This window comes from Trifolium pratense, linkage group LG2, assembly GCF_020283565.1.
Source record: "Trifolium pratense cultivar HEN17-A07 linkage group LG2, ARS_RC_1.1, whole genome shotgun sequence".
NCBI classification, from domain to species: Eukaryota; Viridiplantae; Streptophyta; class Magnoliopsida; order Fabales; family Fabaceae; genus Trifolium; species Trifolium pratense.
Genome location: NC_060060.1, coordinates 7,599,937 through 7,615,501, shown reverse-complemented (window position 1 = coordinate 7,615,501; position 15,565 = coordinate 7,599,937). Strand labels below are relative to the sequence as shown.

Here is a 15,565-nt window from a genome sequence, read left to right as displayed (position 1 = left end):
TTTTCTTCAAGTTCTGAATTGCTCGGGAAACCGGAGTTACCCATTCGCAATTATGAGCATTGGCCTCTGCTGCAGCACTCTTGCCCCGCACCGAATCATTCCTGCCCTGTACTGGAGTACGATTGCTCTGCATCCTTCCATTCCTCCCCTGTACTAGAGGACTACTGCCCTGCATCCTTCCATTCATGCCCTGTACTGGAGGACTACTGCCCTGCATCCTTCCATTCATGCCCTGTGATGCCTCACCCTTGCTCTGCATCCTTCCATTCCTCCTTCCCTTAACTATTGGACCCTCATCGTCAGAACTTAAGTAAATAAGATTCTCTGGTTCAATTTTGACTTTGTTCATCCTAATTTCAGCATAAAAAAAACATGTTAAACATCATGTTTTAACCAAAAATAGAAACTTTTGTCATAACACATGTACATAGAACACAATAAACATAAATTTCTTTTGAATCTAAGCATTGTTTTTTCCAGATGCGAGGTTACGAAAACAACATCAACCTAATAAAGGAAAAAATTATATCAAAACACCATTAACAGAGATGTCATTAACTTGTTCATACATCAAACAACAATTTTTTTTTTTCAAAATTAATAATATAAAGAATAACTTTTTTCATTCATCGTTGTAAAAAAAAAAAAAGAAAAAAAGCCTAATAAAAAAAATCAAATCAAATCGCCATCAACAGATAGCACATCAATAACTTATTCATCCATTAAACAACAAAAAAAAAACAAATTTTGGGTAAAAATTAATTTTCATTCTTCCGTAAAACAAAAAACACTACTTGAAACCCTAGAACATGTTTAACAACAACAAGTGCATGCATCACAGGACACTTCGATCTCTCTGAAGTTTGATTAAAAACTATTACCCGCGAAGTTTAACGAAACGAAAGAAAAAAAACACGCAACGACAACGTCAATGTAAGTTGAAAAGGGGTTACCTGTTTTGCGACGAGGACGCCATTGGTGGTTTTCAAAAACCAAGCTTTGAAATCAGCGGTACGCTTTGGACGATAGGGAAGGAATTTTGAAGCAGAGTGAGAGTGCAAGTTAATGGAGTGAAACGTTGTGTGGAAGGGGAAGAGTGAAAAAGTAAAGTGGCGAAAGGTGTGACCTTTCGTCGCCACGTGCGTGTGTATTTGTGGGAAATACAAATATTTGATGTGCTTCTAAACTGGGCCTATTACAGGGGGTACAAATAGAAACATGGCCCAATTAGGGTTATCGGTTCTACATTTCAACCGGAGTTTACTACGAACAAATTTTTAAATTTAAAGTAATTACTCGTTTGAAATTTAAAAGTCACCGATATATGTTGGATCAATAGATAAGGCCATTATTCGTTAATCGGAACCGGGATCATACATCTAAGTCTACTATTAGGGTTATCGGTTCTTAATTGAAATATAATACGAACAAATTTTTAAATTTAAAGTAATTACTCGTTTGAAATTTAAAAGTCACCGATATATGTTGGATCAATAGATAAGGCCATTATTCGTTAATCGGAACCGGGATCATACATCTAAGTCTACTATTAGGGTTATCGGTTCTTAATTGAAATATAATACGAACAAATTTTTAAATTTAAAGTAATTACTCGTTTGAAATTTAAAAGTCACCGATATATGTTGGATCAATAGATAAGGCCATTAGTCCTTAATCGAAACCGAGATCATACATCTAAGTCCACTATTAGGGTTATCGGTTCTTAATTGAAATTTAAACTTACTACGAACAAATTTTTTTAAAATTTAAAGTAATTACTCGTTTGAAATTTAAAAGTCACCGATATATGTTGAATCAATAGATAAGGCCATTAGTCCTTAATCGAAACCGAGATCATACATCTAAGTCCACTATTAGGGTTATCGGTTCTTATGTTGAACATTTAAACTTACTACGAACAAATTTTTTTAAAATTTAAAGTAATTACTCGTTTGAAATTTAAAAGTCACCGATATATGTTGGATCAATAGATAAGGCCATTAGTCCTTAATCGAAACCGAGATCATACATCTAAGTCCACTATTAGGGTTATCGGTTCTTAATTGAAATTTAAACTTACTACGAACAATTTTTTTTTAAATTTAAAGTAATTACTCGTTTGAAATTTAAAAGTCACCGATATATGTTGGATCAATAGATAAGGCCATTACTCGTTTCAAATTTAAAAGTCACCGATATATGTTGGAAATAATTCAAAATGAAGTTTACGATGTCGGTTCCTACTTTAAACCGAAGTTTAGTACGAGTTAAATTTTGAATAATAATTAATTACTCATTTAAATAATAATTACCCCCCAAAATATGTCTATTAAAATAAATTAATTTTAAATATCAAATTAACTACAACTTTACAAATCATACAAAATGAAATAATTAAAACATAAAATTGGAAATAATAATGTAAAAAAAGACCCCAACAGGATTCGAACTCCTACCAAGTCTTTCCAAGATAAACGCCCTAACCACTGCACCAAATCAATTAATTCGTTATTCTTTCGCGCATCAAAATATAAATAACACAAATACTTACATGGCCTGCTTAAACATATGCCTTGCTCCTTTTTTTTTTTCTTTTTTTTCTCCTTTAGCATATGTTTTCAGTAATAGTGTTAACAAACATTAAGTACCAAAAATCAATCATAATTTAACAGTACCTTAAAAACAATAATTTATGGTTCAATTCATTCCAAATCTCAATGTAAATGTACATTTAAAAAATAAACTTAGTTTCAAAATATCATAAACATTACAGCCCAAATAAAGAAAAACTCATTGTTGTCCATCAGCAGATTTCATCACCTGTTGTAACAGACCATAACACGAAGTTGAATTTGCACCAACATTCATTCCATACATTTGGTATATAGGTGGTACATGTGGTACAGAAGTTACATGTTGTGCAGGTGGAACATGTTGTCCAGATGGTACGTGCATCTGTTGCATAACCGGATGTAACATAGGAATCATATGTTGAAATCCATACATCGGAGTGAATTGCCCGGTCGCACTAGTAACATCAATATGTGTTGGTGTTGACACATTAGCGCCACGCTCTTTCAGTTGCACCGAACATTTATTTTTCTTTTGCACAATACTTTCACAACGATCTTTCGGTAGCTCTGAACATTTCTTCTTTTTTGGTGCCACTCTACTTTCGCAAAGGTCTTTCGGTTGCTCTGCACATTTCTTCTTTTTCTGTCGCACACTACTTTCACCAACGTCAACCGGTAGCTCTGAATTTATGTCTTGCACACTACTTTCAGCGTTGCAACTTTTTTTTCTCTTTTTGTCCTGTTTATAACAATAAAAAAGAAATTTTACTACAAATATAAAACAATATAATTAATAAAACATATTATATGAGTCGAAAGATAAACAATCAAGAATTATTAAAATTACCGAACAAGTCCTCGCATTATGAGTTGTACTCTTGCAATGAGTACAATGCCTGAGAGCTTTTGCGTCATTCTTTTTTTTCTTTGGAGCACCTTTACTCTGAACCGGGATAGGATCACCAACAACTGACTTTTGTGTTCCAATAGGATCCTCAACACTGCAATATTTTTTTTTTAAATTCATGAGGTCATCCATAATGTCACCATACACACCACTCTTTTTAGAAGCTTCTTTGCAAAATGATGTCAGAACAGAACAATATGCACCAAAACGGGCAAGCTCAATCACATCGGAATCAACTGGATCATTAACATCCACCATGTTCAAATAATCAATTTTAGCATCCTTGGTCCATCGCGACAATACCAAAGTGCCAGGAATGTGATCAACATGTTCTTCCTTCATCACGTGAAAAATATGAGAACAAGGAAGTCCACGAGAATCAAACAACCGGCACGAACATTGGAATGTATCACCATCGTAAACAACTGTTCTTTGATACACATCCCGACAATATTTAGTCAAAGTATAAAACTTAGTATCTCCAATTTCCTTTTTATGCTTAACAATCAATTCACCGGCCTTCATAATTTCTTCTTTCACTTCTTTGAAAATCTCCGCTGTATAGATTTTAGCGGCATTGCTCTCAATCAAACGTAGTTGAGTTGTCAACACAGGTTCTGAAAACTTTGACTTAAAATCTTCAACAAGTTCATTGTTTCTGTAGCCTCTTAGAGCCTGCTCAAAATTTTGCATAAATTCAAAGATGCATCCTTTCTTTCTGACATAACTCTTTATTATTGCATTGATTGCTTCACATTGAGACGTAGTTCTTATACGTCCAAAAAACTTATCCCGCAGGTATGCAGTTGCCCATAGTAACTTGTTCTCGTAGGTTTTGATAACCCAAGGATGTCCTTCAACTCCATTTTCTTTAATCATCTCTGACCAATACTCTTCAAAATCATCCTTTGAAAAATTTGAGAACATGGCTTTTTTAAATCCCTTCAAAAAACCTGAATTCTTCACATTCTCACCTGCATTCTTATTCAAATGCCAGGCACATAACTGATGGGTCGCATCGGGGAAAACCTCTTTTATAGCCTCCCTCATAGCCCCATCTCCATCTGTCACCACAGCTTTTGGGCGTTTATTTTCCATACACTCCAAAAAACAATTCAACACCCACTTATACGTCTCCGTGGTTTCATCTGATACCAACGCAGCGCCAAAAATTATTGTTTGGGAATGGTGATTACAACCTGAAAATATAACCAGCGGGAGGTTGTATTTGTTCCTCTTGTATGTTGTGTCAAATGCAACCACATCTCCAAAACAGAAGTAGTCAGATCTACTGGTCCCATCAGCCCAAAAAAGAGACTTCATCCGTCCATTGCTAGTGTCAGCAGCATATTCAGCATAGAGCATGGGATCAGTAGCTGACTTTGCATTAAGATAATGTAGCGATGCGGCAACATCACCATCTTTAACAATATCACGCATTTTTTTATCAAAATAATTATAAAGATCTTTCTTCGTAAACCCAACACCACCATATCCACCCTTCTGAGCAACCATGTACCCCATAATATGACAAGTTCTAATTCCACGTGACTGCATACCATCAACCTGAGCTCTATCTGCTTCGCTAATTTTACGATAAACCGGGTGTAAGTGCACAAACCTAGCTGATGTTAATTCATGGTTATGAGTCTCTTCAAACACAGACACTACAAATCTACCTTTATCGGCTTTGTATGTCACACGAAACCTAGCCGTGCATTTCGTACGTGTCAAACGTCTATGCTCTCTTTTCCTATCTAACCTAGATATGTGTCTCTTATCTCGTAAACCTTGTCTACTGCATACAAAAAGCTTGTTTGTTATTATTTTACTACCATCAGGCCCTATTTTTTTCTTATCATCACTTTTCCTAACGGAAAAACCTTTACATTTACCGTATTGATAATAAAATTCATAAGCTTCGTCAACACTACCAAATTCCATACCACGAATTTCATCAGCAGTCATAGAATTAATACGTACCGCTCTTTCACCTATAGATGCTTCATCACCAAAATCATGGTCATCATCATCATCATCATCATCATCATCATCATCATCATCATCATCACCATCATCATCATCATCATCATGGTGGTCACCAGTATCATCGCCATCATCTGACCTATCATGCCCACCGGACACCGAATAGCTGGAATCCTCATCATCAGATGTATGACTATCGGTTGAACTAACTTCATTCGAATCAACATCTAGAGATTCATCAATTTTTACCATTGTTGTGAACCTGAAACACACCAATTGTCACCATCAAAAACAATACCTCCAAAATTGATAAACAAAATGAAAGGTAACTAACACAACTGAAAATCAAATTTATACACACGACTAATTTTATACAGAAAACAAATTAAATCTAATTCCCAAATTGAAAATCAAACTAATTCTTAATAACTAATTACAAATAAAACTGCAATTCAATTTCAGCATGAACCCTAACTCCCAAACGAAATCAAACTGATTTTCTGCATAAACCCTAATTCCCAAATTGAAATCAAATTAATTCTTATGCACACGCAAACTATTTCTGTTTCGTATTTACCTTATGCAAACGCACACGCAAACTTCTTCCACAAACTCGCCGTCGAATGGAGTTTCTTTCAAACTCAGAAGAGGAAAACGATGAGCTAGCAAGTTCGTCCAACAATGGCGAGCGTATTGGAGGTTAATGTTGTTGTTTACACTTTGTTGGTGATGAACACAAACTCAAACTCAGAAGATGATGATGTTGTGTATTTGCTGGTAATGAACACAACCTCAGAAGAAGGAAAACGATGTTTGATTGAAAAAAAATTCAAAAGTTAATTTGTCATGTTTTTGTTTTATTATTTAATTTTAGTTTTAATTGATTTTACATTCATAATTAAAATTAACAAAATATAAATATTGGGGTAATTGTGTAAGTTTTAATATGTAAGGGACTTAATTGAAATATTAAAAGATGGTAAGTTCCATGGTAAGTACCATACATAAAGGTTGTATCATATCATTCAAAGTTGGTCAACACTGCATCCTCATTGACCAGTTTTGGAATGTACCAAAACATTCCAACTAAGGAATGTACCATAGAATTTTCCTAGATATTATAGAAGATAAAATGTGTTTGGATAATGTTACTTTTTATTGGTTTAGTGGCCAATAAGAAAACAGGACAGATTGAAACACCTCCTATGCATCGTATCTTATAAATAATTGTTTTAAATAAACACATATTAAAGTCACTAGGTTTTGTCTAGTGCGAGGGATTTAGATAATATGTTAGAGGTCTTGAGTTCGATTTTCAGTTCCATTGTAAACCAAAATAAAAAATAAACACATATTAAGTTTTCTGCTTTATACTCAGAAAAAAAAAATTAACTTTTTTTTTTACAAAAAAAAAACCACTAAATTTTTTTTAATTATACAATGTAAAAGTCATATTATTAAATAAAAAAATCTGTACTATATTTGGATTGATAGAAATGAATATAATGATTCCTCGTGAGCTTACTCAGTTGAGCTTACTCAGTTGGTAGGAACATCGTATTTTATATGTCGAGGAGTCGCGTTCGAACTTCGGACACTCCACTTATTTACTTACGGGTGAAAGTTGTTTAATTAACTTTCTATAAACTTACTTACCTTGCATTTTGGTATACCAGCATGTTTTGTTAGCTCTCCTTGTGAATCAAAACCAGGCTGTTGACTGATTAACTCATTAGAAACGTGAAAATTCCGTTACATCATCCTCTCAACTTTAGTGTACGAGGGTAAAGTTAAGTTTCTGATATACAAGCCTAGTTTTGAATTTTTATCCTCATTTAGAATTAATATGATGAAGTTGTATCTCGTTTAATTATTTAACTATTTACTTGTAAAAAAATTGCCACATAAATCAATTGTAAGTAATGCTAACATAGCCATAGTGATTGAAACATAATGGACATTACTGGATAGATGCAAATTGTTAGCGAATTGGTTTGCCTCTACAATAACGAGACCATTGCACCCTTCTATCTTTTTATGTATGCATGCAATTTCACACCTATTAAAGCTCTAAAAGATGGCATCAAATTGATTACCATTTTCAAACGAAAATGTGCCGCAAGTAAATGAGCCAATAGCTATGTTGCATGGCTACTCCATTTTAGACCGAGTACCGGTACTGAATACGTATCGGGTACCGGTACGCGTATGGTACTCCCCCGGTACGCACTGACGCCATACCTTTTTTTTTTTTTGCAATGGGTACACGTGTGGTACACCTGTGGTACGCGCGTGGTACACCAATCCAAAAAAACACGGTTTTTTTTTCTTTTTTTTCTTTTATTATAAGTTTTTTTTATAGAAAGATTTACAATTTTTTATTTGTTTATAATATAAAGTAGCAACTATTGCTAAAAAACAATAACAAAGTAGCCGCCGGAATTATTCACTCATTCATTGAAAAGGAATAGACTAAATTCAAAGAGAGATGAAGATCTAGTTTTTATTCATACCAATTTTCGTCTTCTCTCAAGAAAGAGAAATATTAATACTTATAATGAAAGTGCAACAAAAATATTGGATATTCGTAGAGATGAATGAGATTTATTTAATATATAGTTGATATTCTTGAAATTGTTAGTCTTTCTCGCGGTGAATCTAACTAGAGGTCACTCTTTTTAGTGATGATGAAGAGGAAAATAATTGACTCTTTTTGAGCTAATTGGTTTTTAATTTCATATTTTGATGTTTCGAACAATTTAAATTACATTTAAAGTGTCGTGTGATCTTTTTTATGTTTAATTATTTGTTTTAACAATATAACTATATTATTTGATATATATATATAGGGGTTTTCTAACTTAGACCCTAGTTAGGTCTAAGTTAGCAAGGTGCACCTTTTGAGTTGGACAAAAATACCCATTTTTTTTTTTTGAAACAATAGAGCAACTGGGGCATATATGTAATTTGCATCATCAGAACGCGCGCCCCCATGACTTCTCGCGCCTCCCATGCAACAACAACAACCATAACATTTTTTAAATTTCTTCCAAATTTCGACCTCATTTTACGTGCGAATCGAACGCCGATTTCAAAAACTAATACCGGAAACCTTTGTAAAATTGAAAAACGATCAAAATCCATATAAGGAACGTCGAGTTTCGTTGAGTATTGAGGGAGATCGAACCGGGTCAAAATACCGGGTCGCACGACCCGTTTCTGCATAAAACGGGTGGGAGGGACGATGAACAGTGCGCGTCGCCCACGCCCACTCTCACCGGCGGCGCGTGCGGCCTCAGGGAGGCTCTATTTTTTTTTTTTTCATAATAAAATAGTAGATAATATTCTGGAAATTTTGGTAGATTGTATGAAATTTTTGGAGACCCGAAACTATTTTTAGTTAATTAAATGAGTAAAAAGGTAATTAAAAATATTATAATTCCATAAAAAATTTCCAAAATTTTATGTAAAGTACTATGAATTATTTAGAACCCTCTTGTGTACCTCACTCTCCCTAGTTCAAGTCATGAAATTATTTTCACAAATTCCGCTGATTATTTAAAACCATTTAACAAATAATAATAATAATTTCATAGATTTGTACTCTGAAACCAATTGTTTTTTTATTTGTTTCTAATAAAATATTAGATAATATTCTGGAACTTTTGGTATATTTTATGAAATTTTTTGAGACCTGAAACTATTTTTCGTTAATTAAATGAGATAAAACGGTAATTAAAAACTATTGTTTGCTTCTGAAACCATTTAGCTGGAAGAATGGTTTCAGAGAGTTATACTGTGAAACCATTCTAGCAGTAAAATGGTTTCAGAAGCAAACAATTAAAAATCAACTCCCCTGAAACCATTCTATCAGTGAAATGGTTTCAAAGTACAACGCTCTGAAACCATTGTACCAGCTAAATGGTTTCAGAATGGTTTCAGAAGCAAACAATTAAGAAATTACTCACTGAAACCATTCTACCAGTAAGATGGTTTCAGAGAGTTATACTGTGAAACCATTCTACCAGCTAAATGGTTTCACAGTATTATATAAAGATAATTAAAGGTAGTGAAAAATTGAGTTTTTTTTTTTTTGTCCAAATCAAACGAACCAAGTCTCTATTTGTAGACAAAAAAAATTATGAATTTTGGTATAAAAATAAAAAAATAAAAAATTAATTTACAACGAAATAATTGAGTTTAAAGTATTAAATGGAAAAAAAAACACGCCAACCACCCAGCAGTTGACACGTGTCCTGCTTTTTTAAAATGAAATTTTCTCTCTCCAGGCGAAGATCTAGTGTGGTGCACGCGCTGGCTTATCATGGAGATGGATGATCTGGACTGTCTGATTGATCCGACAGCCATGATGAGATCATCTCTTGGCCGTCTGATGGAAATCAACGGTCTGTAACGGTGGTCCTGCGGTAGGCGCGCGACACTGGATCAGCGCCAATATGTTTTTTTTTTAAAAAAAAAAAAAAGAAAGGGTATTTTTGTCCAACTCAAAAGGTGCACCTTGCTAATTTAGACCCAACTGGGTCTAAATTAGCAGCCCCCATATATATATATATATTAAAAGAAAATTATATGGATGTACCCGTACCTTAGTTTTTATAAAAATGATGTACCTCGTACCGGGTACTGTTGTAAGATCAACTGTACTCTGCAGAAATAGCTCAAAGTGCCATGTATTTGAGCATCATGTAGATCTTTGGATTGATCTGCAAAATAGGTTTACGAAAGGTAACCACTTTTGACTTTGTGATTATCAATCATTGCTCTTGGCCTATGTTGGCCGGGTGAACATTGCATCTTTATCAAGCATCGAGAATTGGATCGTCAAAGGAACGAACGGGTTAGATGGTTTTTGACATCAGCTATGAAGGAATCTGGGAGGGATCAACAAAATCGGGAGTGTTTTGTGGTTGTGGATTTTGAGTAATTCCGGTAGAAGTAATTTCTTGAGAAAGTTTCTTCAGTCCCGAAGAGCAAAAGGTGATTAGTTATGCAGAGCCCTCGAAACCAAGGAAGTTGAAAGAGTTTTTGACACCCTAAAACGATAGAAAACAGATTGATTGAATGTAAAACAGATAGACAGATAAATTATTCCTTCCAAACTTGACAGATAACTAACAACCTCCAAGATGCCAAACCAACTAACAAGAGGATAAAGGGAAGAAAATAAATATAGTACAGGTGCAGTAAAAAGTTAATGTTCAAACCATAACCCTGCTAAAGTTACAAACATAAGTACCAAAGGTGAAGACTTGATGCCCTCAACATAAATGATAGACAGAATTGCAAGTATTATGACAATTGTATTGAACACAACGGTACTCTGAAATTTTGTTGGGTACGAACCCATCATCCAATTATTTAATGTCATGTCATTTTTTTTATATTTAATAATTATTTTAAAGTAAATTTAAAGTTTGAAGTAATTTTGCCAGGGTACCAAATAATTTTCCAATTATTAATTTAAAACATGAAGGCAAAAATTGAATATTAATTTAAAAAACTTGCAAGTAGGTATCATTTAACAAGTTCACGGATGGAATTATAAAGAACATGAAGGTGAAGGCTACCGCCAATTATTTCTCCTATATTCATCAGCGCTAGAGTTGCCAAACCTTGATGCCGAATTACTTCTCCTATATCCATCATCATTGGAGTTGCCAAACCGTGATGCCGAATATCTATGATGGAAATATGAGGCTTCAGGTTGTTGACCATTCCAACCTGGAATTCGACTTCCACTACCACTCGCATGCATATTAGTACTTCTAGCATATGTTGTCCCCGCAGACCTCCAACTGCTCCCATTGGACTTGGAATAAGAGAATTCTCCAGGGTGCTCAGTCGTCCAACCGCCTCTGCTATTGAATTTCATGGAAGTTTGAAAATCTCTTTCTTCTGCAGGATGCTCCATTGTCCAGCCACCTCTACTCTTTGATTTCTTGGGGGTTGTAAAGCCTCTTTCTTCTGTGGGATGCTCTGTTGTCCAGCCACCTCTATTCTTTGATTTCTTGGGGGTTGTAAAGCCTCTTTCTACTGTAGAATGGTCCGCCATCCAGCCAGCTCTACTCTTTGATTTCTTGGGTGATTTAAAGGCTCTTTCTTCTGTAGGAAGCTCCCTTGTCCGGCCACCTCTACTCTTTGATTTCTTAGGTGTTGTAAAGCTTCTTTCTTCTGTAGGAAACTCCGTCATCCAGCCACCTCTTCTCTTTGATTTCTTAGGTGTGGTAAAACCTCTTTCATCTGTAAGAGGCCGTTTCTTTTTGTTCATCTTACCCATGTCATGAGGTGCTGACCAGTGTCCTGTGTAATCATTTTCTTTATAGGATCTCCTATTTTTTGTGCTCGAGAATTCACTAACCTTCTTCCCAGCCTGTGGAGGAAAACGCAGCAGTCAAGAAACTACTTACTCTACGACACATGTGAACATGAAATTTAAACAACAAAAAGAAAACGCCAACAGCTGTATTAATTTTAGTAACCTAGCCATATATTTTTGAAATGTACCTTGACAGAATTTGTGCACTCTCTTGCAAAATGTCCACCTTCACCACACCTATAGCACAAAGTAGGTGTGGCAGCACCAGTAGTCTCACCTTGAAACCTTGAACATGCCTGCATCAATTGTACCTTGATAGAACTTGTGCATTCTCGGGCAAAATGTCCCCCTTCACCACACCTGTAGCACAAAGTGGGTGTGGCAGCACCAGTAGTCTCACCTTGCAACCTTGAACATGCCTGCACCAATTGATTCTCAGTTTTATATTTGCCAATAGATTTATTTAAAAGGAAGCATTTCATATGTTGGGTTAAAGCTTTAAAAAATTATTCATAAACATATAGTTGAGAAAATGACATTCAAGTTCAACCCCTCAATGTTTAAGCCCCATTGAATTCACTATTTTAATAAGAAAAATGCTAATGTAATATCTCCAGATATTTTAATACAGCATTATATTTTAAAATACAAAAATATGGCAAGTTAAAACCTCACAAGAGGATGGTTGATGAATACCCGATGATGGTCATTGGATTGGAAAAGTAAAAGGAGGAGGGGTGCTTACTTACTATTACTTGACATATTTTCTTCTCTTCAATCTAATTGTGAATTATTAATATCCTATCATGAATCATGCCTAAAGATGAGATGACCCATTTAACTCCAAGTTCTCAATGGTTTGGCCTATAGTTTTCAAATGTTCTACCTCGACATTTAACTATTGGACTACCCTCCATCTAGCCTGCCCTTCTTACTAATGCTTCTACAAGACTTCTCCGCATATACCTGAACTAGCAAAGAGAAGGCGCTACCATATTTTTATACCATAGATATTGTAACATCTATGTAAATGTATTACCTACATCATTACAACAAGCTTTAGCTTCGGTCCTCTTTGGTTACCAATACAGGAAATAATATTACAATTAAAGCAATGTGAGTATAAATTTCAGAGGGAATCAAATAAGTTCAAAAGGTAATGATTGGAATAATAGGTATCCTTCACAAAGTCCCTTTTTTGTGTTACTCATTACCAAACTCATTACAAAACATGTCAGTGTTGTCAAATAGCGGTTATAGAGGTGTTTTAGTGTTGTAGTAAAGCAGAATCTGAACAACCTGCTATATTTTGCAATCCACAATTGACAACAGAGAGATGTTTTAGTGTTTTCAGCACTTTATTACTATATTATATTTACACTTTAAATGAAATGTTGAACTTGTAAGCAAATAATTGTTCCCTTGTAAAGAGATACAGGAACAGAAGACTACGTTATACAAAAGAGAGAGATGCATATCTCGGGAAAGGTACAAAAATTACTAAATATAATTTATTAAATAAAACTTACCAAACCAGTATGACCCATCTGACCACATTTGTAACAAGAAATTTCTCCCAGTATTACATCAGCGGTATTGACACAACATAAGTGGCCAAATGTCTTACAGACATAACATTGAATTTCCTAATAAGACAGAAGAAATAAAGTGTCACTAACTGAGCAATTCATATCCTATTCTAGTGCAAACTCAATCAAGAACCTTTAGAAAATTAGTAATAAACAAGAAAAAAGAACAGAACAACCTTCAGATCATCTGGTGAATAATCATTCCTGCATGAAAACATATCATGCCCAGAATTTCCACACTTCAAGCATACTGTCAGGCTTTTAGAAGCACGTGGAGTCGTGTGCTTCTCTGGACAGTCTTTGGCTCGGTGGTCACCTTTTTTGCAGATGTAGCAACTCTGGGCCTACAGGAGCATCAAGTAGATCTCATTATACGCACTTTTAAACCTTCAAAAGCCAATAGGAAAGACATACCTTAGTACATTGTTTTGCAGCATGTCCCAAACCACCACATACATAGCACGGTTTCTTCCGCTTCGCTGCTGTACAGTTTACAGCAGCGTGACCTTCCTCGCCACAATTATAGCATGCTCCCCAACTACTATCTGGAGGGTCAAAATATCTTGGACCCCGCTGATAGAAAAGAAACATCTGGTGATATACCCAACTAAGCATTCCTCAGGGTAGAGTATTTTGAAAATCAATCACATTTCAGATCAAATATATCAACTCACAAGCAGCTTTCGCAGAACCATGTTGTCACCTATCTGATCAGCACTTGCTTCCACAGACTCAAGGTTCTCTGTGGTTTTCATCATCTCTTCCTCCACCTCTTGTTCTGCAGCTATAATAACCTACAGAAAAAGGAAAACCATTAAAAAAAATCCAAGATATCCTTCCCAAAATGTGATTGTAATATTTGATTCATTTTTATTCATTACATTCATCATAGATTCTAAGCAAAAAACTCCTAGAAATTTTAATCATAAGCTTATCAAATACATGTTACATTGCAATTTTTTGAACAAATATTTCAATGTTGCAGTTCCAATCTTGCCCCTCTAAAAAACTGTTTCAATTTTCAATCTAATCATAATCTGGTTGATTTACAAAGGGTAATTTAAGCATGTATTTCAATCTATCAAAATTGAGTTAGACACTAAGGAAGTTCAATTCTACATAAAATCAAATTCGAAGACATACACTTTGATTCCCGGATTCCACCGTCAAATTCTCCATTTTCTTCTCCTCCATTACTTCCATATCAGCTACCCCGTTCAGCCCACCCAAAACGTCGTCGTTTTGCGTCACCGTAAATTCAGACTGCTGTGAACCGATGTCATTCAAAACGGCGTCGTTTGGAGCGAGCTTTGCCTCTCGCGTTCGTAGTGCCTTTTCCACGATTTTTAGGCTCAGATCTTGATTGGCTTCTTCGTCGTCATCGTCTTCGTCGCCGCTGAACACAAGCGATGGAGTGGACGCGCCGTCGAGATTGTCGCTAATTTCATCGAGTTGTTGTTCGTGGTCTCTTGCCTTGGCTTTGGACTTCTCCTCCCTTCCCATGCCGCTGAGATTTCAGAGTTTCAAATTGCAAACCCTAATCACACGCAGCTTCAGATCTTCAGTTTTTTTTAATCAAACTGTTTTATTTTTTGTTGGTGCAATGAAAGTGTTTTATTAATGAGTTTAATGCGGACCGACTAAAAAAAAAACTATAGATATTCAGAATGCTTCAAACTTCCGTATTATTATATCAACAAAGGGTCTGTTGGGTAAAAATAAGCTATAAGCTAGCTGATAGCTGATAGCTGAAAAGTTAGCTTATAGCTGATAGCTGAAAAGCTAGCTTATTGAAATTAAAGTGTTTGGTAAAATTAGCTTTTAAAGTGGTTATTAAATATAAAATTACATAATTGATAGTGGGTAGTTTATTTTTTAGAGTGAGTAGTTATTAAATTAAAGGGTAAATGTGGAATAAAGTGTAAAAAGCTATAAGCTATAAGCTCAAATGCTACTTGAAATAGCATCTGAAAAAAGCTATAAGTTAGTACAAAAAGCTTGTTATCAAACACCTCTAATTTTTTGAAACAAGCTTATAAGCTCATATAATAAGCTATAAGCTAGCTTATTTGTGTTACCAAACAGAGCCAAAGTGAGGTTAAGTGGACTAACGTCGCGGAAAACATGTTGTAATTATATTGTCTATACATATTTTTTTTTCTCTTTATTAATT

At 34.9% G+C, this 15,565-nt stretch overlaps 2 protein-coding genes across 4 annotated transcripts; both read right to left on the bottom strand.

Moving 5' to 3' along the window:
* Positions 1-2,676: 2,676 nt before the first annotated feature.
* LOC123909955 (protein FAR1-RELATED SEQUENCE 12-like) lies at positions 2,677-6,582 on the bottom strand. 2 transcript variants are annotated; one of them, XM_045960908.1, is made up of 4 exons: positions 6,471-6,582; positions 6,044-6,240; positions 3,421-5,728; positions 2,677-3,312 (listed from the first exon to the last, which is right to left on the bottom strand). In XM_045960908.1, exons 3-4 carry the CDS (start codon positions 5,716-5,718, stop codon positions 2,791-2,793), a joined length of 2,820 nt encoding a protein of 939 aa, XP_045816864.1. In that variant the 5' UTR covers positions 5,719-5,728; positions 6,044-6,240; positions 6,471-6,582; the 3' UTR covers positions 2,677-2,790. The 2 variants fall into 2 exon arrangements, with proteins under 2 accessions (XP_045816864.1, XP_045816865.1); XM_045960909.1 differs by lacking the exon at positions 6,471-6,582 and having other exon boundaries at positions 6,044-6,317.
* A 4,328-nt stretch (positions 6,583-10,910) lies between these two features.
* On the bottom strand, positions 10,911-15,051 carry LOC123909954. 2 transcript variants are annotated; one of them, XM_045960907.1, is made up of 7 exons: positions 14,536-15,051; positions 14,067-14,186; positions 13,807-13,965; positions 13,569-13,736; positions 13,333-13,449; positions 11,992-12,222; positions 10,911-11,857 (listed from the first exon to the last, which is right to left on the bottom strand). In XM_045960907.1, the coding sequence occupies exons 1-7, from the start codon at positions 14,893-14,895 to the stop codon at positions 11,051-11,053; spliced, it is 1,962 nt and encodes a 653-aa protein (XP_045816863.1). In that variant the 5' UTR covers positions 14,896-15,051; the 3' UTR covers positions 10,911-11,050. The 2 variants fall into 2 exon arrangements, with proteins under 2 accessions (XP_045816863.1, XP_045816862.1); XM_045960906.1 differs by having other exon boundaries at positions 13,807-13,983; positions 14,536-15,037.
* Positions 15,052-15,565: the final 514 nt, after the last annotated feature.